The 24,459-nt window shown below is 43.6% G+C and overlaps 1 protein-coding gene across 1 annotated transcript in view; it reads left to right on the top strand.

The window, feature by feature from the left end:
• Positions 1 to 1,459: 1,459 nt before the first annotated feature.
• Positions 1,460 to 24,459, top strand: part of LOC108103378 (hemicentin-1) — a 34,243-nt gene continuing 11,243 nt past the window's right edge. The window contains 6 exon segments of the mRNA XM_017208824.2: positions 1,460 to 1,618; positions 8,767 to 9,338; positions 15,713 to 15,787; positions 19,620 to 19,717; positions 20,954 to 21,099; positions 21,248 to 21,309. Of these exon segments, the coding sequence (XP_017064313.1) occupies positions 9,032 to 9,338; positions 15,713 to 15,787; positions 19,620 to 19,717; positions 20,954 to 21,099; positions 21,248 to 21,309 (688 nt within the window). The 5' untranslated portion in view covers positions 1,460 to 1,618; positions 8,767 to 9,031.

Below are 24,459 nucleotides of genomic sequence, written 5' to 3'. Positions count from 1 at the left end.
AATTAATGGAGTGGGGTGGAGGTTTTTAAGTTTGAAAGTTAAAGCTCCCATCTGGAAAGCAAAGAAGTTCCCTCATAATGGAACATTGTGTTTCACATTCTTTCTTTTTTAATTAACATAGCCCATAACGTCATGATCTTGTTGATCTTCATTAAGGAAAGGTTTATATAGTTCGAGAATATTAAGACGCTAAAATGGTGATCCTGTCCATGTAAATAAAATCTTGATGTGCCAATTGGATGAAGCGAAGTTTGTATAAAATAACATCGCAGCTGCAAATCAATTTTGGGGTGTTTCTTTTAGTAAATTTGAATTAAAGTTACAGAAATTTCTGATTTAAAATGTGAGAGAGAAAAAAAAATTTTAGATACGGCAGAAGCACTCAGAAACGTAATGTAGAAATATTTAAAATTTAAAATAACTTAGACTTTACGGAACTGATTCAAAGTACCCCGTCTATTGAAATACCGATTACTTGTCCGGGAACGTTGACGCAGCTGCATAGAAATTATTCAACGAATCATGACAATATCATTGGCTGTTTGTATTATGCAAGCATTCCCGGTCCTTTGAGGCTTGATGGCATTTCCCGAACACCTACACACACGCAGCCGGAAAGAAGCAACTTTTGCAGCATATTTTATGGCGTTGCGGCTAAAGAGAGGGAGCTTCGAAGAGTTGCGCTTGCCAAAGAGCGAGGTTTGGGATAAGAGAGACTACTGCCCGCATTACTGACCTACATTAAGTAAAAATTTATTTATGCCGGCTGCCAAATTGGTTCCCCAAAGCATTGGCAGTCCGCCCCTGCCTCTTGGCCACCGGACTATGACGGATATGATTGTGGGTCGGACTCTTCCTCCCACCCTGCTCCTCGGGCTGGCTACTATTACTGCCTTTGTGGTTGTTGGCTTTAATAATAATGGTTTGTAATTTGCATAAATAATGTTTGATTTTTGCATTGATGGCCATGGATGTGTGTGTTTGGGGGATTTTAAATGATTGAAAGCTCGGCCATCATTGGGGAATGCCCGGCTAAACGGCCCGGAATTTCTGCATTTAAATCGATAAATTAATCAGCCAGGATGCGACTTAATTGGTCTACTTGGAAGTTGAAAGTGCTGTGTGTTTAGTCCACAGAATAGAGCTATTACTTAAGGCTGACTTCGTCGCCTTAACCCATTATGGAGGAATGATTTCTTAACCTTCCGCCGCTCTGTTAGCCTGCTAACAGAACTCGATTGCTGTTGCTCTCTTCCAGGACCTTGCTCTCTTCGCCTGTGGCCTTCGGCTCCACTCGGCAAATTGTCGAGTCCTGCCGAATTCCACGAACTCCAAAACGAAGCTCACTCGTCAGTCGGCACTCCTGGCGAATAGCGGCGATTATCGCCCTTCGAAGACTTTGTGTAATCAGTGCGTCCTGCTAAGCAAATTAGTTTAGTATGGTTTTAGTGCGCAACGCTGACGGTCGCGCCTGCTCGCAGTTCCTAACGCGTTAGTGCCGAAAGTCCGTGCGTTCGCGATTCGTCACTCGAGAACGAGTGCGCCCAAGCGGCGCTTGAATTCAATTCCTCGGGACAGTGCTTCCGAAACGTCGCAGGACAATAGCCCAGCACTGCACGTAAGCGGAAGAAATGGCCAGAATTGAATAAATAAATAAGTGCAAGACACAACCGGAGACGCTGGCTGCCAGCTTCAATTTGGTACTTCATTTTTCACAGCCCGCTTAACGCAAATTGTGCCGGTTCTTTCGGGCGCTAGCTCCTTGCTGGGAACTTCTGTCCTGGTTGTTTACCCTTGCATCTAGGTGCCCCTCCCCCGGTGATTGCATTCTTGGTGGCAAGTCGAGCGTGGCTCATTAAATAGCTGGCAAAAACGAGAGTAGACTGCGAGACCGAGTTGCGGAAAAACAATCACAGCATTCCTCTAGGATTGCGGAGCCTGGAAATGGCGTTAATAGAAGAGCCCTGTCGGCCCTGTGAAATTGCGGTATTTTATTCGTAATTTCGCTTTGACTGTCACGCCAATTGAATTAATTCCACCGAGGAATTTAGGATTTAATTTGACATTTAATTATTGCAATTAAAAGTGGCCTGCAAAGAGCAGCATCAAAAAAAGAACACCGGCGAGGAGGAGGTGAACGGGCAGGATTATGATCACACAGGATGAAACGAAATTACGAAATTCGGTTTGAAAAAATTGAATTACTTTTGAAAGTGGTTGACGACACAAAGCCGTGTCACATTACAAATGTGGTTGCCATAAAACCTGTATTAAAACAGCAGAAAAACAACAAAAACATTTAATTTGGTTAAACGAAACACTAAATATTTGTTAAAACAGAGAAGTGACATCAAATTTGCATTCATATATTGACATTTGGCTCCTTCAAATGTGCCAGGCACAAGGTTACATCTTTTTCTCTTTCTTATATGGGACATAAAACGAAGGCTGTAGTTCGTACTCCCGTAGGTGTGGCATTGACACGTTCTTTAGCTTTTCCCTGGGAAACCTGCTTATAGCAGAACATTCTCCTGACCATCAACTCTCTGTTCGCAGGATTTATGTCAGTCGGAATTTTTAAAAATTAAATCCAGCTCTAAGCGTTTTCGCTGGAATTGTGGGGGTAAATCCTTATGAACCGTTCGGTTTAAATTCTATTGCCTGCCTGATTCTAACGCACCTTTTGGCCTAATCGACATTTGGATTTTGTCAAAACCAGCTGCCACGCAATGCTGTCTTAGAATGTAATGCTGCCCATAGCCATTCACATCATTTCTAAGAGTATTTTATGCCTAAGTATACGCTTCGAATACCACTTTTTGTATTCCGTGCCACACAATTCACACAAAGGTTTCCGATAAACATATTAAAAATGTGCAAAAAGTGTTAAATGATTAATTCAAAACCACTGCAGAAAGGTGGCATTTCTGCCCCTGTAATAAACCTCTGAATAGTGTAATTACCAAAGAGCTTGAGGAGGTCCAACATTTTGCTTGTTGGGCAAAAATAAAAGCTAAACACGTAAAAGCTCGCCACCCATTCGTGTTACCCACATCGATGGACCAATAATATGTTTAAACAATTTTAAACCCATTCAATCTTTATGTTATTTAGTTGGTGAGATGAATAGCTGCGCATGCGCAACCTGCCGATCAAGAAATTCTCGCTTCCCAATTCAAAGTTCTCAAGTTCTCAAAGTTTCTGATATCCACGTTCAGGAGTATGGAGGACACATACAATTTTTATAGATAGTACTTCTGCCTGAAACTACTTAGAGTGAATGCAATATACCATTGTGAGACTTACTCGATTGTGAGGCTGGTTACATGGTACAAATTTTTGCTGTGGATAGAGAATGCTCCCTCGGACGGAATTCGCTTCTAGTAGATATACTCGTAAATGATAATTTACGATGCAGTTTGAGAAAATGCCGAATATTTTATTATCAGCAAACTTTGTATAAACTTTTTGTTCGTTCGCAGCTCGGAAACAGTTTGAACGCGTCAAAGTACAGGGCGAACAGCAGTCGAGGACGAGCTTTAACCAGATTAATGGGAGCCGACGTCAAGTGTCAGACTATCGAGGGGGAACGGAATAACATTTGGCTTTGTTGTGTCTACAAATTTGGAAGCGCTGCTCGCCAGTGCTAATGAATAGGTGGGGAGTATGCTGCGATGCAAAATTATCAAATAAAACGGGTAGTAGACCACACAATTACACACAATATTTTCGCATACACACGCACGCACACACGCACGCGAAACGGAAGCCGTATAAACAACATGAACATGAAATTTGGCTGCTGAAAGCATGCACATACGTAGCCCGTGGTGGAATGCCTTCCAATAAGCGACATAAAATATGCGAGGGCACACACACTAGCGCACTCGTGAGCCAGCACCAACACAAACGCATGCATATGGACTGGGTGAGGGAAATATTTTATGCACTTTATGTGGCCTGAACGCCGCTTGCTGCTGGGGATCGCTAATTAGGCAATATGCACTTGATTGTGTTATAATCATTAAAACCGGAAATGCATGGCCAACCCACATAACACAAACGAGCGCAAGCTCTCAGCCACACGCACTCACACACACGAACACACTTGTATATGCTGCCAGGTGGCTGTGAAAATTCCACAGCATACTTTCGGGCTGGGGCACCACAGCTTTGCATTTCCATCACAAAAGCAAAGAGAGATCCGCCTCCTTGGTGATTTGGTTAGTTTTCCCATTTATTTGGATAAAATGTTTTTGCGAGCACTAATTAAATCTTCGAGGGGACTTAAGGGGCGGTCAGTGGAAGGGTCCAGTTCTCCCCTGATGGAGGATGGAGAAAACTCACATCAATGGCGGAGCCCAAACAGGAAGTAGGGGAAAGCGAACACGTGTCGGAAAAATGTCTACTTGCAACAGAGTATGACAGTGTGTGTGCCAATACACTTCCACACACCCTCACAGCAGGCGTTCGTATTGCATATGTAAAGCGGCTTGTAAGCTGGCCAATTTTTTATGCATTTATGCATTTTCCCCCGCTGCAATGCAACCCACCATCTGACCGTTTTTATTAAAGTTGCCCGTTAAGAAAAGCGCAGAAACCGCACAGAAAGCACACGCCCCCAGTGCGAGCTGTTGCCCACGCCCAAGCGCCTTTTTGTAGGTTAATCAAATGCAAGACGAGGAAAATGCACAAGCTGCGTGGCAGTGGAAAAATACTGCTCCCGGCTAGTTAGTGTGAGCGGGCGTTGGAGCAAACATTTTGCCATCTTTTTGTATACGCAGTTCGCATGGCTTGTTATATTAAAAGAAATTTCCCAACCGAGGAGAGACAAGGCGAGGAAAAACAAGTAAGCATCATGGCAACTGACGGCCAAGATGGACGGGCTGTGATTTGATTTTTATTCCGAGCGATGCACAGCAGCAGCTGGCAGTCAGTGGACAGATGAATTATTGCAAATGGTGTAAGTGCCCGCCGAGGACGTGGCTCTAATTAAACATGGGGCCAAAAACACTAAAAATATGCGCTTGTAAAAGCATTCATTTTCGCTTTGCATTAGCTAAAGGTCCCCTCTTCTATAGAATAGAATCAAAAAAGGTCAGAAAATATTCGATAATAAGTAGAAATTTAAATGATTCTTTTGTATAATTATGATCCCGAAAGGATTCCAATTAAGTCAGTTAAGTTATTTTGCACTTAAAGAGTCGTACGGTTATATTCCCCAAAGAACCATCTAGAGGAATAAATAATAAGATCAAGATCCTGTTTTATAGAGTAAAACAAAAAAGGAGAGTTCAATTTATTTGTTGATTTTTTTAAAACACTAAAGTTCAAATCTATGCGCTAAACACGTAGACTTAACGTGCAAACAATGCATGTCATTTGGAAAAAGGCTTCGGAAAATATTGACAGTAACTTTCCATAACAGGATGACACAACAAAGGAAGCGTCAAAAAGATAAATAATCTAATTCAGCTGCACTCCGAGCATATTTCGATTGGCAAAAAGTGCCGGTGGAGATTAAGCTTAATTTAATGCCATTTTCTGCATATTACGGACGCCAGGAAGGTACCGACCGGAACACAAGCTCCCACCTTCCAGGTGACACAAACAAGCCCTTTATTTGGCATTCTGCTGCAGTTTTTGACACGCGAAAGTAGCAAAACGCTTCCGAAAAGGGAATGTCAAATAAAACGAAGAAAGAATGCGGATAAGAGAACATTCACCAGAAAAAGTCGAGGAAAATATGGATGCGGACGGAATAGTGAGAAAGCACGAAGAACTGTTGCTTGCGAAAGATCCGACTATGAAATACCTCCTCAGAAAGGATGGCATACTCTCTACTCTTTCTTGGGAATGATTACTTTTAAAGTAACTTTACTCAATGTATGCGCAATTGTTAGGGAAATACATTTTAACGAGAGAATAGTTTTCCGACTATATCAGAAGCTCAGTATACCCGTTTAGCCCTCAAAAAGGGTACAAAATGCAGGGTCCAGGGGGATATAATTTTGTATTTCATTTCCGAAGCAAGACAGCGGAAAAGCCCGAGAAAGCAGGAATGCCGTGGATTAGCAACTGTCATTGACAGTTGGAAATCATAGACGCCATTTAGCTGGCTGCAAATTGCTGGCCGCATTTCTTTGTCTGTCATTTAACGATTGACAGTTGGCGATAAACCGAAAGAAACGAAATGGAAAGACACGGCGGAGGGGCGAAGCCGAAACAAAGGCCGCCTCGAAATAAGCGAAATGAAAACAGGCAAAGGTAAAACACCTTCCAGCCATCAAATAGAAATGTTAATGACGCGCCCAGGCCCACAACGAGGTGTCAATCGCCCCGACTTCATACTTGGCCAAGATTGCCCATCGGATCGGGCACTCGGTGTTCTTTCCTCGTCCGGCTATTTATCATTATGACGTTGGCGGACTTGGCTGGTCTGATGTGCCTTGGGAGCAGCAGATGGGTCTCCGGGTCTCAAAGCTGTTTATCACAGATAACGGACCGATGAACGGAACAATAGCCGGACGTAATGCGATGCTTAGCCCCTTAGCCCCACCTTGAGTGCATTCACTTGGGATTGTGCCTTGATGGGAAATCGCTCAGGAATCGGTGCATTTCAGTCCATCCGCTGATATCTTTGGGTTAAAGTCCTAAAACCCATTCGGATCTAAGAGAAAGACTCTATAACAATGCATTCTCATTTTCATAAAATTTTAAGTGTTTTCATAACAAAGACAACTTCTCTTATCTTATCTTAAATAAAGATACTTTAATATTTGGTTTTCCTTATCAACATTGCCCATTACTCTGTACTCCATTAGAAAACTCCATCTTTCATTTTAAAAGTAGTAACAAATGAATAATATGAGTTTAAAAATAGGGCGTGACCGACTTTAGAAGGACATCTGCTCGGCGCAGGCGTTTTTAGGATCTGTTAGCTTGTTTTCCACTCTCTTCCTAAATTAAAAACTTTATTTATTCCAATACCTTTAACTTTCCATAAACAAGCAATCGAGGCACTCCCTAAACATGTTTCAGCTTAAGCTCGTTTTCGCCCATAAATGTCAAGTCAACTCGCTGGCCACCTGACATCCATTCATAACCTCTTTCGGGGATTCGGTTGTTGCGCTGCATGTCAGCCATTTAAGCCAATTTATTAAATAAGACGTCATTTGTCACATCGGGTTCGAGTTTTCAGCACCGTCCTGCCTTTATCTCCCTTATTCAGACCATTCTCTTTACACATTCACCCTTTTCAGCGCTTTCTGTGGCCGCTATCTTTATGATTTTCCCAGCGAGCCTGGGGAACCAGCAATCCCGGCGAACAATGCCATAAATGACCAAAGGCCACACAAAGGTGACAAGCCTCGACAAAGGAACAATAATAGGAGGACTCAGCCCGGCATTATTTTTCATTAATTTCCACCTGGTCAACTGGTTATAAGCCGGCGAAATGGACTGCAGGCAAGGATGATCAACGGTGGTAACATTAAGGAGATAAGAGTAATATTAATAACGGAAATGGCAGACCTTATTCCGACCCATCGATGAAACGACAGGACGGGTGCCGTGGAAATCAGGACCGGGGATCTGACCGCAATTAGTTGATTGCCAGCACTCAATTTCTTCAAAGATGGAAAGTGCTTTCAATTTCATAAGCGGAGAGGCCCACAACTCCTTCCAGTATCTGTCTTAACCATCTCTGGCACTTACTATGGGCCACACTCGACGGGAAATTAAACTTGTCCAAAAGTTTAAATGCCTTTCTGCCGCTTTCCGTTGCGTTGCGCTTGACTTTTGTTTTCAAGTTTCCTCAGATTCCCGTTGGCCCGGTCGTGGCTTGCCTCCCAGCCGAGTTTTCTCGCCCCTCCTCCCCGTGTGGTGCGGTAGGTTTGGGTCTTCTAATATGGCCGCTCCCAGCAATTAAAGAAAGCTCAGGCTTTCTCGTACAAGATTTATAAAATGATGCACATAGATGGGGCATATAGGCAGGGAAACTTCATCCATGAGTGGGCGGCAAATATGTAACCGAAAACGACTTGCGGTTTGAAAATGTTGCATTCCGCCTACGTGGTGGAAAATGAGGCATGTCGAGTTGCGCATACATATTGCTGGCACGACTTTCAAGGGCCACTTTGACTCCTGCGACCCTGAGTAGAGATGTCAGGCAGTTGGATGTCAAGAGGTTAACAAAATAAAGATTTTTACATGCCACATCTTTTAAACCTTAAGAGACCTTAAGAGTGCAGTTGCTACAGGGAAAAGTAAGAATTCTTAAACATCATAATAAGGCCAGTAGCTGTATATCTCATTGTAACTATTTATAACTAAGCAACGGAATCTTTTCCACTTCTACGGTTAAAGGAGTCGTGGTATACTCAGAAATATTGACCCCAATATTTTCATACCTCTCTCCCTGCTTAACGTGTTTGCATTCAAATGGATTATCATCAGGCACTTAGAGTTTTATCATCTTCGGCTGGCAATATCCTAACAATATCGGTAGTTGGGGCTATCTGCAGGCGGAACATTTAAGGGGCAACATTTGTCATTTAAAACAAAAAAGGAAGGGCAAACCTGAATATTTTCTGAAGTGTTTTCTGGAATTTAGAACATGTCTCAATAATGAAATTTCCATGTTTAGTAATTAATGGCAACAATTTCAGTAAACGGACTGCATTAAATGCGGTAAAAATTAAAAACTATCAGAAATACCAGTCTGCATGCACGGCGTATTGATTTTACTTTTTTCGCTATTTGCAGGGAAAACATCCGCAGGGGACTCTAGCTCTAGTTCAATGTCTGTAGTAATGCATTGGAAATGTTTTCCAACTTCTCGGCCAAGAGCTGAGCAACACGACGTGCATAAATATTTGAGAGTTACGGGAAATCGAAAGTGAAGCGGACGAACTTGCCCGGATCCTAGCAGGAGCAGCCAAGTGGCTGAGCAATCAGAGGACAAACAATCACCAAGCAGGACGAGGACCGAGCGAAAAGAAGAGGGCCGGACCGGCGCTAGCAAATAAAAATGAAAATTAAAATGTTTCCGCTGGCAGCGGATGCAGCGACAATTGCCGCGCGCCGTCAGGACAGGCGTGGCGCGGGGAAGCTGCAGCGGAAGCGAAAAATGCCGGAAATATCCTCACGGCTAATTGTTGCCACTGCCACCGCTGCCATAGCCTCGATTATCTTCCTGTCCTTCTCGCTCTCCCTCTGCGCCGCCCAGGAGACTGACGACGAGGGGGAGCTGCACCACCTGGACCAGCTGCACCACCAGCACCAGGACTTCGTCATCGGGGAGTCCGAGGAGCACGATCATATCGCCCACCACTTGGGTGAGTTACTGCCTATTGACTTAGTTCTGCCTCTTTGTCGAGGATATTGAATTACAGTTACCGCTAAAATAACATTATTTTTTTTAACAGATCTTTGTATTTCTCTTTGAAACGTATATATTGAAACGTATAAGATATTCAGTATTTCTTTTATTGCAATTTATCTTATTTTCAACTAAAGCAAAATCATCCAAATAGGTCATGACTACCAGGTTACTCCTGTGAGACCAACAAAGCTGTCAAATTCTTTCAGATCCACTCCCTTCTTTTCCCTTAACAATACCAAACATTTCAGAACCCTTATAAAGTCCTTGCAATACTAGTTAGTCGGCAGAAACCTTTGTTTATTGAAAAAATGGGCTGGTTAAACACCAGATGGGGTGAAACCAACACCTCACCAAGATTCGATTTATTACTAAGTGAGTGTTAAAGGTGCAATAGCCATACAATTTACGGTCAGGAGTTATTGACCATGTCATTCTTTTCGCCTGAAAGAAAATGAAATCAAATTTCTAATAGTTGTACTTACAGAATTTACTTTTAGGATATGGAAGATAGCGATGATAGAAGATAAAATCTATAAAATCTGTGCCCTTACTTAAGAAATTGGACACGCCCATTATACTTAAAAGTCCATAAAGGTTTTCCTTGCAGTCGATCTTTTCCATCTGGTCAGTATAGGAATTTGACTTATACCTTTATCTATGAAATTTTTATGTGCTGGAAGATCTTCCATCACACCAGCCAACAGATTTATCATCGTCCGACGTAATCGATCTGGGCTTTAGCAATTTTCATTTGCTTTTCCCGCTTTGTGCCGGTCGCAAGGTCAACTTTGACGCCTTTGCCAAGTGCTAACAAAAAGTTTTGAGTGGCTTAAACTCTGCTCCCTCGCCAAAGCTATCTGGATGTCATTTCAAGTGAATTATGTGACTGGCAGTCTGGCCGGGCACGAAAAACAGCTTGGCTCATTGGGCACATATTGGGGCATGTGGAAGGAGTACGGATGGATAAACGTTGCTGGATGGGCAGGGCCGGAGCACGTGCTTGGTTAGCTTTAGTGGCTGTTTAAGTTGTCATTGTCCGCCCAAAGCCCACAGCATAATTAAGGGGCGCACATGGCGTATGCGTATTCTGGCTTGTTCCAGCCCCGACGCACGCCTGCCCCTCTACCGGCCTCTGGCCCCGGCTCACACACACAAGTGACCACTTAAGTTTTCTTTGTCTATGGCTTGTGGGCAACAAGCTGAGTCCCGCTCCTTCGCATCCCAATCCCGCCATCCTTCTGCCAGGGCGGCTCAACAAGTGGACAAACGTTGACATTGCATACAATGTTCAGCCTCTGAAAATATATGCTCTTCCCTGCGAGTGTGTGCGTGTGCTGGTGCTTGTGCTGGTGTCTACTTATGACAAAAAGTGATTGACATTGTGATTGATGGCACTTTGGGTCGTCAGTTCCTGGGTTTATGACTTGACATGATGACCAACTATTCCAATGTTTGACCCATGAATTTTTCAAAAAGGGTTTTTGACTGAAATGTTCTTTTGTTTTTGCTTTTGGGGATTTGCATACGAGGTTGGAAAGTGTATTATTTGTGGTGTTTTGAGTTCTTCATTGTTACTAAAGCTTTTAAGTATGATGAACATCGGCCGGATCGACAGTAGTTCAAACTCAACCGATGTCCAGAGGATCTCCTAATTTCCATTAAATGTATTCCCAGTTGAAGAAACCTTTTTCAGAGCATGTATACGCCTACGCCTAGACATCGATAATATTAAATCACACTTTATGCGATTTATGGACACTCTCCTTCTATCAACTAGCTTTTATTATCAGACTTTTCGATGTATTTAAATGGGCGATCTGTCCGATTCAATTCTTATCTTTTCTTCAAATATTATGTTTCTAATAAATATATTTTTGTTCCATAAAAATAAGTATAACTTTTAAAAACTTTGAAAGGCACACTATGGAAAATGAGTTCACCAATTTCAAACTTCCTTTGCAAAATATGGGGTATCTAATAGTATAGAACACGGCCAAAATGTTCTACTGGTTTTTAGCTGCAATTGCCGCTGACGTTCCAGCAATTGTTTGACAATTTTTCAACAATTCCCACGGACTGCAACCATTTTCTGCCCTTGTCGCTCTGCCCTCTATGTGTGCCCTCTTTTCATCCGCCATTTTCCTGTTGTCTATGCTCCAGCGTCTGTGCTCGTTTTGTGTGTGTTGGCTTTTTCACACGCTTTCGCGCTGCAACTAAAAGTATGCAAGACTTTTTCACGCCGGGCTGCAGGTCCTTTCATCCGAGCGTATGAGCTGCCGAGGGGAGCGGCAATCGAAGGGTGCCCGAGGAGGTGGAGCAATCACGGGGCTGTTGGCCTTTGAGGGCTTGTTGTCGTTTATTTGCCTTAGTTCTTGTAATTTGTGCTTTATGGGGCCCAGTGCTGTTTTCCTCTGCGTTGTCTGTTGCGCTTTTCCCCTGTTGCCTCCTGGCAAATGCTTGTTTATGCTTCAACTTTTGTTTCCGCCGCCGTTTGAAGGTGGCTTTGCTAGTAGAATGGGAGTCAACCTGCCCTTTTCCAAATGCTCAGTCGAATTTAATTTCCCGAATGTTGACTCTTGGCCGGCGGACCAAACATCAAAAATGCCGCTCAGCTCAATTAGCCGAAACTTTCAGTTTCCCGAAACGAATGCCGAAAGCGCGAGTGAATATAGAGAAAGCGACTACACAATTTTCTGACTGCTAATTTGAAAGTCGGCTCCCTTCGCGGAACTTCATCGCCTTTGTGGGCCGGGGGAAATGCAAGAAAGTTGCATCCAAGTGTTATCAAGTTTCTCGCTCTCGGGGACGCCACATCACGTCTGCAAACTGATGCGCTGCCTAAGTTGGCTCAGAAACTTGGCCAGCGCGAGATTGATGAGCGGGCTGTGAAGGTGTGGCGGCAGATAAGACACATCTGGATTGAAGGCTTCGTCGCTCCTTCCACTGCAGTGGGCGTTGTAAATTCGGCTAATTGGAATCATTAGCCGGGCCAAAGCAAACACTTACAAGCACTTGGGAATCATAGACAAATTTGCGCGAATTCCGGGCAGTTGTTGACACCTTCCAAAATGATAATCCGGTTCTTGTCTGGCGGGCTAATAAATCATCTGGGCCGCCGGCAGGCACTGAGAGAGAATTGGCTTAAGTGCGTTAGCCAAATCAACAGCGGCTGTCTCTGGCAGCAGGTGCTCAGCTTCCCAGACGGCCCTTCCTCCACCGCAACAATCCACCTTCCACCGTAAGCCTCCCACGACCCACCGCAAACAAAGAAGGAGCATGTATATCGCTTCGCCCGTCAGAGAGGGCCTAAAGCTGTCCGCGGATTTCTGAGCCTCGCCCGCGTTTTTGTTGCATAATTTTCTGGGCTCTGGAAAGATATTCATGTATTTTCATTTGTTTGCCCTTGTTTTTTCAGTTTTGTTTTGGCTACGCCTTCGCCGTGTTTGGGCTGTTCCTGCTTCCTGTAACTGCGTGTTCCTCTTCCGGTTCCGTTCCGCTCCCCGCCCTTGCAGCTGCCACATTGTCTGCCAGCGACAATGTTCGGATGGGAAATTTAAGGCATATTTCTTGGCGCTGGGCCGCGGGAAAAATGGCATAATAAATAAATCTACTTTGAATTAGCGCCATTTACTTTACATTTATTCTCTGCCGCCGTGCAATTTATAGCGCTCAACGCACTCTTCTTCCCCACCCTGTCTTCTGATTTTTTCATTCTTTTATTTGAAGATATTCCTCCGTTTGTTGTTTCTGTCGTTTCAATTTGGCGGCGCGTGCTTTTTGGCTAATGAAGTTTTGAGGTTAGACAGCAGGAAAATGGGAGCTGCCTCGAGGTGTGCAGCTAAGTGGACACGGAATGCGGCGCGCTTTAAGATGGATTCGGGGAATATATAAACCTTAAATCAGGGAAAATATGTGTCCACCCGACCTTCTCTATCTCTCTATTGCATTGGCCAAGTTGGAGCGAATTAAGGCTATTATTTTTCTGGTATAGAACCAGACTTTCTTTTCTCGATAACATACTTACCTGACTGGTATTTTAAAGGGTTTTTATATTTTCGTTGACAAGTTGGACTGTATGTTCTTCGTCAGGTCTTTGACTATAACAGATTTAAAGTTAGATTAAGCATGCGCCTATGATATGAAATTGTTTTAAAGAAATGAAAGGTCTTTCGATTACCTATAATTTCACTCCCAATTATCTCTATGATAAACTTAGATCTAGCACAGTCCGATATGTTTATACCCCTTTGATGTTAAATTTCTTTTACATGCAGTTCAGATTCTTCTTTTGAATAACTGAGAGACTAACTATTTTACCTTGCTGGGCTGGAGATTCACCCCATTCAGCAATAGTTCCAAGATTGTATCTATTTGAATTCAAATGTATGAGAATTATCATAATTACACTAAATAGTGAAACCACAGCGAAGGAAGTTATTTATTATGCGAACTACCAAGATAGTTTCTGGGTTTCGAGTTTTAACTTAGATGCCAGACAAAAGGTTTGGTTTTATGAAACTCTATCCTTTATCAAAGATTCAGCTGTTCTATTGCTTCTTCGCTCTTGACTCAAAATTGCCACAGAGTTGCCGGCAACACAATCCCCGAGATCCGAGACTCTTCCCCTTCACTTCCTCCTTCATCAAGTCTCGCTGTGAGTCTTTCACGGTCACGTCGTATTGCCTGCAAATCACGTCATACTGAGCACAAAAAGAGCAACAAAGACAGGGCAGAACTGGGAACTTTATGCAACTTGCAGAACACTTTCTTTTGCGGCTCCGGCTGTTCCGTGCGCTGTCTCAAGCGGAGGCACGTAGCAGTCCCTGGAAACATTTGTTGGCCCGCACTATGCGTTTTCCATGTCTGCACATGGACCGAAAGCCACAAGCAGCGAGGAATTCACTGGCATGTTCTAGAGAAATGGGAAGTGACGGGCGCCTGCGAGTATGCAACACAAGATATTACAAACAGCAGCCAGACCCAATCGCATACAAAAGTTGCTAGCCAGCAGTTGATTTTTGCTCGTCCCCTTTCCCCTTCATTTCCCAACTACTCCTCGACTGTTCGTACAAGAAATCGAATTTATTGCATACTTTTGTGCGTTTGTAGCAGCCACAAAATGTATTTGCATTGCCAGCCAGCTGCGACAGATGTGGGAAAAGTCGGAAAAGCCAGACAAGCCGGAAAAGCCAGAGCAGTCCTGCCCAGTTAGCATGTGCTATACGTTTATTAAAATGCAAACGGCTTCGATTCGAGAAGTCGCAGCACGAAAATTAATTGAAAATCCAGCTCCTTTCCCCCGGTTTAAGTGTCTGTGCCTTAGATCCCTTTCCCCATCTGCGGAACGAAAAATGGAAGGGAACGGATCCATTTGTGCTATTGACTCGTCTGTCTGCACGCATGGAGACTCCCGTTCAAGGTCTCCTTATTTTTAGACGACATTATTTTATGGCGCAGCCGGTGTACCCGGAAAATAGATACAAAAGTATGTGTGCCAAGGTGCCGGGCCGAATGGAAATGGAAATCAATATCAAAATAGTCGACAACTTGGGAACCTATCATTCGCCTTGCGAACGGAACTCATCTCCGAATCGAGGAGAATGCTCTTGAATAAATCAGCAAGGCTATATCTAAAGCAAGAGCTTTAAAATGAACATTCGTAACTTTAAATTTCATTTCAATATCGGCCAATTTGTAAATATATTGGCTTGTAATTAAGTTACCCAATTCGTATTTATCCTGGCTACATTTCCCCAAGGCTGCCTGCCCTGCGGTCCGTGTTTCCCCGTTCTAAGCGCAAGCTCATAAACGTAAATCGATTTACCCATTTGCTGGCATTTGCTAAATATTTTATGACAGCTGCCTGAAAATGCATTTTACCTGTTACCTGCGGGAATCGACCCCTTTCCCCGCAATCGGTTTCAGCCGGTCCACTGATGCAGCTGCACAAAAGTCAAATTGCAACTTCATTTTGTGGCTGTGGAAATTACAAGCCGAGCGACTGCAAAGAAAGGCGCTGAAAAAGCGACCTTAAAATATTGGAAAAGTTCACGAAACGAGAAGTTTTCCTCCCTTGGTACTCTGGGCGTGTTGGGTGCGGTTTTTGGGGTTCTTAGCTTGCCAATTTGGAAGGGGAGTGCAGACTCGCCGGGGTATCTGTTTATATTCCTTACACACTTCTCACCGCAAATTGAATTTGCACTAAGGATAACCAAGCCAATATTAACTGCCTCTCTAAATGTACCGTCTTCTCGTTCCATCTCCCTACTCTGGATAAACACTCAACACTTTTCACGCCCTGCTGGCATTTGGAATGAAATCTCGCAGCGGAAATGCAAAATAAGGATGAGCTACTGGAGGACATACGCGAGGATACGGTCGTCAATGCGATTCCCGAGAAAGGTAAGACGCTTGCTATTCCAGCTCATCCTGCGATTGCCCATGTCACACTCCTTGAATTTCCATATAGACGGCGGGCGAAGGGGTCCAGGAGTGGTTTTATGTCCCTGTGACGGGCCACATGCACACTGGCTTAAAATGCATTTCTTAAGGAACAGTAGTGCCCTTGAGTGCCTTATTCGATGTCGGAGATTGCTGAAGTATTTCCTGGACTAGTGCTTGCCTGGCCTGAATCACTTTAAGGCTGAAACTGATAAATTATTAATAGCTTTTGAGGTCGTTCCGTTACCTTCTCAACTTTTACCATTTATTTTTCACGCCTTAAAAGTAAAAGTTTTGTTTTGCAGTAGTTTGAGAGCCTAACCGACTTAATTTATTACTTAAATTGCTATCCTCATAGTATACCTGCTTAAGACATGGCTTCTCAGCTATGTGGTAATCATAATAACTGAGAAGAGGACTAGGGCATATCTAATTGAGAAGACAAAACGCTTTACTGGCAAGTGAATGCGAGATAGAATGCAAAGCGAACCTCTGTATCAATCAGGACAGAAATAAAATCAGCGGCAAATGTAAAATGAGCAGAGGCTTAAACACCTTCCGATTGATTTCGTAATTATGAATATCACCCTAATTAATTGTCAGCCCCACGGTCACATCCACCTGACGTGCCGTTTTTATATTCCTTAAACTTATCCCCAGTGTCGTCACGTGCTCAGCTCCAGTCAGCATCCTGCAGCCAGCATCTAGCATTCAGTAACCCCACCCTTCCCTGTCCTTCAAACGGCGCCATTAAGTCAGTTGCTTATCCCCGCACTTTCCCGCTTTCCCGCTTTCCCGCCGCCCTGAACCCTCGAGTGTCTCTGAATACGAGTCGCCCTGCTCTTGTAGCAGTCTTTTTTCTCGCTTTTAAATTTTATTTATTGTAAATTGTATTTGAAACGTGCTGAGGTTCAGTTTTCTCTGCAGAGAAGACGGCGGACAAATGTCAAGCTTGCCCTTGGCATGGATATGGGGTATATGTATATAGATATACATATGGGATATAGGAGAAAGTGAGGCAGCCTGCATGCGAGTGTGTGCGTATATCTCGAACACATCTCGTGCGGGCCTGTGTGTGTTGGTGTGTCGTGCAACTTAATAGAGTTGTTTAGCATTTAAATAGCGCCATTTACTTGTTGTTGCTGCCCCTGGATGTTGCTGTTGCGCTTATTAAGTTGGAATGCCAGTCAAGACGACTTGACTTAATAAAGTTGGCTTAAAGCAGCGGAAGGAAAGTGGGAAATTGTGCCTGGTGAGCTTGAGAAAGTGGTCCATTAGGCAGTGGAAAGAAAGCCAAAGTAGTTAATAATATCAAAAGAGAGCCAAGTTTAAGCATGAGTACTTCAAGTATTCCAATTGCATCTGTCCTAAGCACTTTAAGCTGTCCTCGGCGAGCACTCCCGACGGGTTTAGGAGCTTCCCTTTAGCTGTGTTTTTCAGTAGCTAAGCCCCTAAAGAACAGGCGCTAAGCGGCGATTTGCAATTTCTTTGCCTACATCATAAACATTATGCTAAGCACCCACCGCCAAGGAGGGATGCGAGGGTTCCTGCGGCGTATATCCACTTCAGATACAAAGCAAATGCCCATTAAATCCTAATTTCATATGCCCATAAATCCACTAAACAATCACACTTTCAATCCCGAAGACGAAGCGCCAAATATGTAACAAATTTCCACATATTCACACACGACCGCCTCGCAGAAAGTATCCCATAAAGGCCCCCACACACGCAGGGATATCCTTATTGTGTAGATGTATCAATAAGCGGAGGCAAATCAAATGAGTTGGCAAAAGGCGGCAGACGATGACAAAACAGTTTGCGATGAGTCTCAGCACAGGGACAGGGATCCTTTGACGAATCGAAGGCTGCGTAATCGAGCTTATTAGTGGGGCTACTTGGGATTTGGTTTTGCTTATTTTTATCAAGTGAGGCGCATTTTTCGCAATGTGGCAGCTAGGAAATGCTCTTTCAAGTGTGATTCCTAGGAGGTGGATTGAGATATTCCAAAGGGGATTTGAGATATTGATTTGAGTTTTTGAATTTCTGGATATTCAAATAAATTTAATAAAAATTAATATAACTCTTTCGTTAAGAACTTTCGGTCCAGAATTTCATAATTTTAATAATCATTGAAGGCTAAAATAGAATTCATTAGGTTTTTTCCTAAAAGAAAGATTTAAGGAAGACTTAAATTACCGATAGCCTCAAGTCAATCGATAGTTTTGCCACCTTTCCGATATGTAACAGATGGATGTCCCACGAACTTGCTGACCAAGAGTAGGACTACTCCTAAGCGGCTATTACGTTTACCCAACGAAAGTCAGGGTATCGTTGACAGCTCGAAACGTGATGTTCAGGAAGAGATTAGGCGACAATAAACGGCAGCGTGGGGACACACAAAAACGACGAGCACAATGTCCTTCGCCCGGCGTTGCGCATTTTCCCCGCCGCAATTGAGATTTACGGCCGCATCAATAAACATCAAAAAACTCGCCCCTCCACTTTCTTGGCCATCACCCTTGCTTATCGCCTTGTTTACGCATTTTAAGTACAAGATTGTTATGTGTTGATTTGCCTTAACCGATGCGTGCCCCGCATATGAGAAAAGGCCTCCGTCTGGCAGAGTTTTACTCGTTTTCCTGCATACATGCTCTTATATGTTTTTATTTTATTTCATTATTTTATTCTGAGGCGTATGCGAAGCGCAAACTTCGTTGGGGTTTCCGAGCATGTCAGCGACAAACAAGAGCAAACACAAACATAAAGCGGCGGCGTGAGGCGGCTAAGTTTTAAGCCCCGTCCCGCCCTCGGATTTCGCCCATCCGCTCAACGCGCAGCCAAACCACAAATCTGTTGCATACTTGCGGGCGCGCCTTTAAAGTCAACGCGCTTTTCCGACGCTTCGCTGAGCATTTGGCGGCAATGTGGGTGGGCGTAAGAGATGTGTGAGTCCGCAGGGTCTTTGATTGACTGGTTGAGAACTGGCTGACAGGCAGGCCAGTCTAGGCCATGATTGCTGATGTTGACGAGGGTAATGCTAAACACGGCGGAGTGGTACCCAGCCCACTGATATCTAATCTCAGACAGGGGGCTCAAATTAAATTAAATTAGATGCAATTTTCATTTTCATTCATTTATTCAAAGGCCAAAAGGAGGGTGCGAGCTACATAACTACTCGAGCTCAAGGTTTCACAATCCCCTTCGGGACTGAGAAAATATTGTGAATGCTTGGCTGGTAATATAAACACGAGACGAGATGTGATGGCAGAAGATGGGTTTCATCACACTATTATAGCCGATGCATTTTACTGAATCTCGAAGTTCACATGTCGTACGATCCTGATCCAGAATGTATATGTACAGCCTCTTTCTTTCCAGCTTTGTGTTCTTTTGCATTTTAAGGGAATGTTAAAATGCATAGCCCGATAAACTATTAAATAATGTTGTAAATTGTTTGAGTGCATTTTCCTTTTCAAAGTTATGGCCATTTATTGATTCAGATATAGTAAATAGCATGTTGTTCTGACGGCCGAATTATCGTAGAAAAAAGGATCTAACTTAAACATTGCGTACATAAGTTAAGCTCCCCTATTCTAAGACAAGTTTGACCTCGGATTATTATTACTGGTATTGCTCGAGTATCACTTTCGAGGGGTGCTCTTTTGTCCATTCGAAACAAAGGTAGATACAGATGTTTCAGCCCTCGAATATAGGAAACAATCTGATATATACCTTGTTCTAGATTAGAAGAAGAACAAGTCACTACTCAGTATTCTCTCCTCCCTTGCAGATCTTCCAAAGTTCGGGGAACTCCTGCAGAACGTGACAGTGCCCGTGAGTCGGGAGGCTATACTCCAGTGCGTGGTCGACAATTTGCAGACTTACAAGGTGAGTCTTTATTTAACCGTATTTTTGAATACCTTCGATACCTTCGATTGTTTTGTTTCAAAATTGTAAAAATATCCGCTGCCATATCTTTGTTAAACGTGACCATTTTGATGATTAGAAACTGAGAGTGTTGCCCAAATTCGGTAGCTACACAGGTAGATTTAAATGTACAATTTACGGCATAAGAAGACCAACCTGATCAGTGTGCTCCGTCGGTTATTATCCATTTGCACTTCATCGACTGGAACGTGGCAAAGTTTGGGACCTAGTTTTCCACCTTTGCGTGTCGTGCCTTTAGGCTGAGTTGACCCTTTTGTTAGGCACGTTCCGGGCCCATGGGCGTCACTTTGATTTCGTGACACATTAAAAGGTAAACAAAACGAGAGAAAAGTCCCTATAAATTGCCGATACGAAAGCAACAAATGGATTGTATCTGGCCAAGTTAATAGAGTCCTTTGTGCAGGATTGTAATGTCCACGTTATCGGTATCCCGGTTGCGTGGGGGCAGACAAATTGAAAGCTAGGGAAATTGATGTCTAGAATGCGTCAAAGACAACATTTTCTCTACCTTAGAGCTTGTGTGCCCGGCGAGGAAGTTGGGATTGGGTTTTGAAGTCGAGTTTGTTTGATCGCCAGAAAACGAAGCCGGACTGGTAACAACCTCAGTAACCGGTGATCAAAGAGAACTCGGCCAAAGATCGTTGTTTATCACACTGTAAGTTCCCTTGGTTGAATCAGATTTGAAGCCATGTTAAAAGCCTTCCTGACCGTATAGCAATCTCAACTCCGAGCTATGCAATCAGGAATACTCAGAATGTAGCACAAACATCGCGGTAGGTAGCAGGAAGGATGAGCTCGGCAGTTTCTTTGAGCTATATTTCATAATACCCCCGATGACAAAGGCGCCTCAAGGAAAGGTCTTTGTCAACCCGAGTACTAAGAATATAGAACAAAATTGAAATCAATTTTACACGGCCCTCCTCTCTGGCACAGTTTCCACTATTTTGCATCGGTTAGGGGCATTATCCGAAAAGCTTTCCACCTTCCTGGTGACATTTTCCCACCTGGCCTGCCCCTGGGCGTAATAAATGAGCTCCGGCCACGCCACTGGGGCATTAGCATAGGGACGAGGAAATCGCTGAACGTTTTAGTTTTACAACTCAAATCTACCCAAATATAAACGGCTTCTCTTACTGCAATATACTACTCGTACATTTTCCTTTTCCGTTCTCGTAGATTGCGTGGCTACGTGTCGATACACAGACCATTCTAACGATACAAAATCACGTCATAACCAAAAATCATCGCATGAGCATAACTCACGCCGAGAAACGTGCCTGGATTTTGCGTATACGTGATGTAAAGGAGTCCGACAAAGGCTGGTAATGTATCCACTATCCAGCTGCATGTTTCCATATCTGCCTCTTAGGATATGGCAGTTCCCCAAACGGTGCCCTAATTGCAATCCTCCCCCGCCTGCTGCTGGCCAATACTTAATCTAATGCCAAAATCTCACTCCCTCGATTACAGGTACATGTGCCAAATAAACACGGATCCCATGAAGAGTCAAGTGGGCTACCTGGATGTCGTCGGTGAGTATGGGACTGAAGGTTGCACACTCCACATTTCTAGCTTACCAAGTAGACCAGAGCCCTGAAATGGAATTGACGCATGTGGGTAACTTTGAGGGCCTCGAATGAATTGTAATTTGCCTTGAGTGCCTCGGCGAACGCTCAACTCGGAGCCATAACAAAGTTGCTGTTGATAGTTTTTCAAATTGCACTAATTGCTCAGCCAAGTGGCGATTGGGGCTGGAACTGAGTTAGGGAAGCGAAGTTGTGCAACTTCCAACGATATTTCTCTCGATTGGATCTAATTGCGAAAAGAAGAAGCGAATACTCGACTTAAGCCGAGCTCCATGCCAACGGGCTTTTGTTGGAAAGTTTTCACTTAACCAACACATTAGTTCGGCCCACAAACGGCAGAGAGCGAAAGGTAATGAAACAATTTACATGCTACGTGCACCTGTCCCATCCACATCCACATCCACATCCACATCCATGTCCATGTCCAGGTCGTCCATGTCCTGGCGTTAATTATTCAGACGACGTAGACGTCGGAGCGGCACCGAAAAACCTCAGAGCCCACCGGGTGGGCAGATCCGCCCGTAGGCGAATTTAAAATGGATATACCACCCAGTTCGGAGCTGGGGTTTTGTGTCTCGTTTCCGGTTGCCCCGCACCATCCGCATAAGTAACCACTCTGGTTGATTGTGTTTTCATTGATGTTGAAATTCATTAAGGACCCAGTCGTCCTCCTCGATACACTGAGCACAACGGCGGCTTGCCACGAAAATAATTTACACACAACCGCACTAAGTCCATAAGCAAAATGGCAAGCCGCTTTAAATCAGCGCGGATTTCCCAGCTGCCACTGACAAAGTGCTCGATTCTGTGGTGTATGCTTTTCCCTGCTCCACCCACCTCCGCCCACGCCTCCACCCAAACCAACCGCCCGCCCATTCAGCCCACGCGATGGCAACCAACTATTATTGTTGTCAGCGCGGTTGTAGTTTTCCACACCGCGAAATAAGCAAATAAACGGCGGCGTGAAAGTGATCAGGACTTATAAGCCAGTCGCTGGAAAATGGAAAAGGGGAGCAACAGGGTCGGGATGGTTAAGGGGAGAATAAGTAATAAGTAGTGACCTCACCTTACTGCGTTAAGCCTATTTCATAGCCATTTTACTATTTTTATATTAAGAATCTACCTTTCAACTTGATAACGTAACATTTTCAACGTCCTGGGAACTATTCGCCATAGTGCCTTCGATTTCCATTTGTTGGAGAAATAACCTTTTTAACTGTTAAGAATAAATAGGTATACCTAGTTCTTTATCAAGAATCTATTCTTCAACCATGCTTTAATATTTAAGATTTGACTGGCAGACATGGAGGCTTAGATACTTGATCTCGAAAGCAGACAGCTTCCCGGGAATTCATATTATTCTGAGAATACCACGTAACAATGTGAAAAGTATAGATTATTTCTGATAATTTGAGATATGTTCAATGGGGGATGTACAAAGTTAGGGCCTTAAAGAAAGATTTTAAATCAGGAAAATATGCGCAATTCAAGCTGCAATCTAACTTTTGGCTTTTAGTGTTAGCCTCGATAACCGAATTGACGCATTATTTATCTCCGCCATAAGCTAGTGCTATTCGACGGGCAGTGTTAGATGCCGCCCAAATTAATCCTCTTTCTAAAAATCTCACAAAATCCATAGTGAAAAAAGAAGCAAACTCCAGAAAACTACAGTCAGGAAACAAATTTTGAACAAATATTCGTATTTTTCTCGCATTTTCGGCGCTGAACTTTCACGTAGTTGTTTTGCGTTGTTAGTCGGCAGTTTGTTGTTTTTGGCGATGATTGTTTTTGCCCAACCGTATGCATGGGGATCAGTGAGGAAGCCAGCCAGGCATTGAATAATTTATACAAAGCAATATGTTCCCGCACTGACGTTGTGCCCGTGGTTAAGTGGGCTTAGGCTGCCCAGCTGCGACTATCTGAAGAGTTGCACTCGGGTGCACGGATATGAAAAAGCCTAGAAACAGGATGAACCGATTAAGTCAATGATATTTCCAAATGTGATTATTGTCGTTTTACTGCGTTGGCCGACTACTTTCCTAAGCACACTTTCAAGTTGAATAGTTAAGCGTTAGAGCTTTAAGCTATCAAAGGCAGTCCGGACTCCAATCGGTGGTCGGTGGTGGGTCCTGAAGTCAGCCCAACCAACATCTGACGTTTACCGTCATCTCAATCCAATTGAAATTAATTTCTGAAACGGCAATTTAATCACACATCATTTCACCTGATTTCATAACTTATCAACGCACGCCGTGCACACGAATATCGGCGAAGAAAAGAAATTGCCAGCCACGCCCACTCTGACCGCCCGTCGGTGTAGCCGCTTTGTGTGACATGAGTCGAGCTATTAGGGAAAGTCAACACAGGGAAAAAGCAGCTGGAGCGGAGCCTACATCCAATTTGTAGGACACGACATATACGGCTGTGAGGGCCGGGTGAAAAGTCAAAGTACATTTTGTAAAACATGCACATCATTGTTGGCATAAAGACTTCGGGCCACGTTGTGTGAGTCATAACTTGGCTGTCGGCGGCTTTCCTGAAAGAGGAAGCTTGTGGAAGCAGCGGATTTCAAAGGCCACAAAAGGAAAACTGAGTGCTGTTAATAGAGGCAATCATTCCGGGAAACTAATTCTATTTTATAGGGAGTGCACCTGAAATAACTAGGTTGACTTTGGTCGATAGTTCTTAAAAGATTCAACCAGAAATAAAAGGTTCTTTACAGACACTCAGCTGGGTTTTATTTAATTTCTGCCACTTACTTTAACGCTTATTAATTGTTTGTTAGGAAAATGCAGGATAGTTGAGCGTAAAATTATAATTGCACCCCAAAAGAGCATACAGACGTGCAGTCCTTCAGTTTTCTATGGCATCGAAATGCCAAATGTTCAGAGTTTTCCTTTCTAGCTCTAGGTCTGCCAAGCAAAAACCTATACTGAAACATTTTATTTAATTATGGCTTCTCCTGGACTGGAAATGACACAACGAGGACTAGTTAGCTATAGCAAAGGAACCCTTTTAATTGAGATTAACAGAAACGTTTCTAGAATTACTTTTTAACTTCTTTAATAACTCAATAACGATGCCCCTGTTTCCTTT

This window comes from Drosophila eugracilis, unplaced genomic scaffold (assembly GCF_018153835.1).
Source record: "Drosophila eugracilis isolate 14026-0451.02 unplaced genomic scaffold, ASM1815383v1 contig_646, whole genome shotgun sequence".
NCBI lineage: Eukaryota > Metazoa > Arthropoda > Insecta > Diptera > Drosophilidae > Drosophila > Drosophila eugracilis.
Note: the sequence above shows the minus strand (reverse complement) of the source record. Positions and strands in the feature narration are given on the sequence as shown.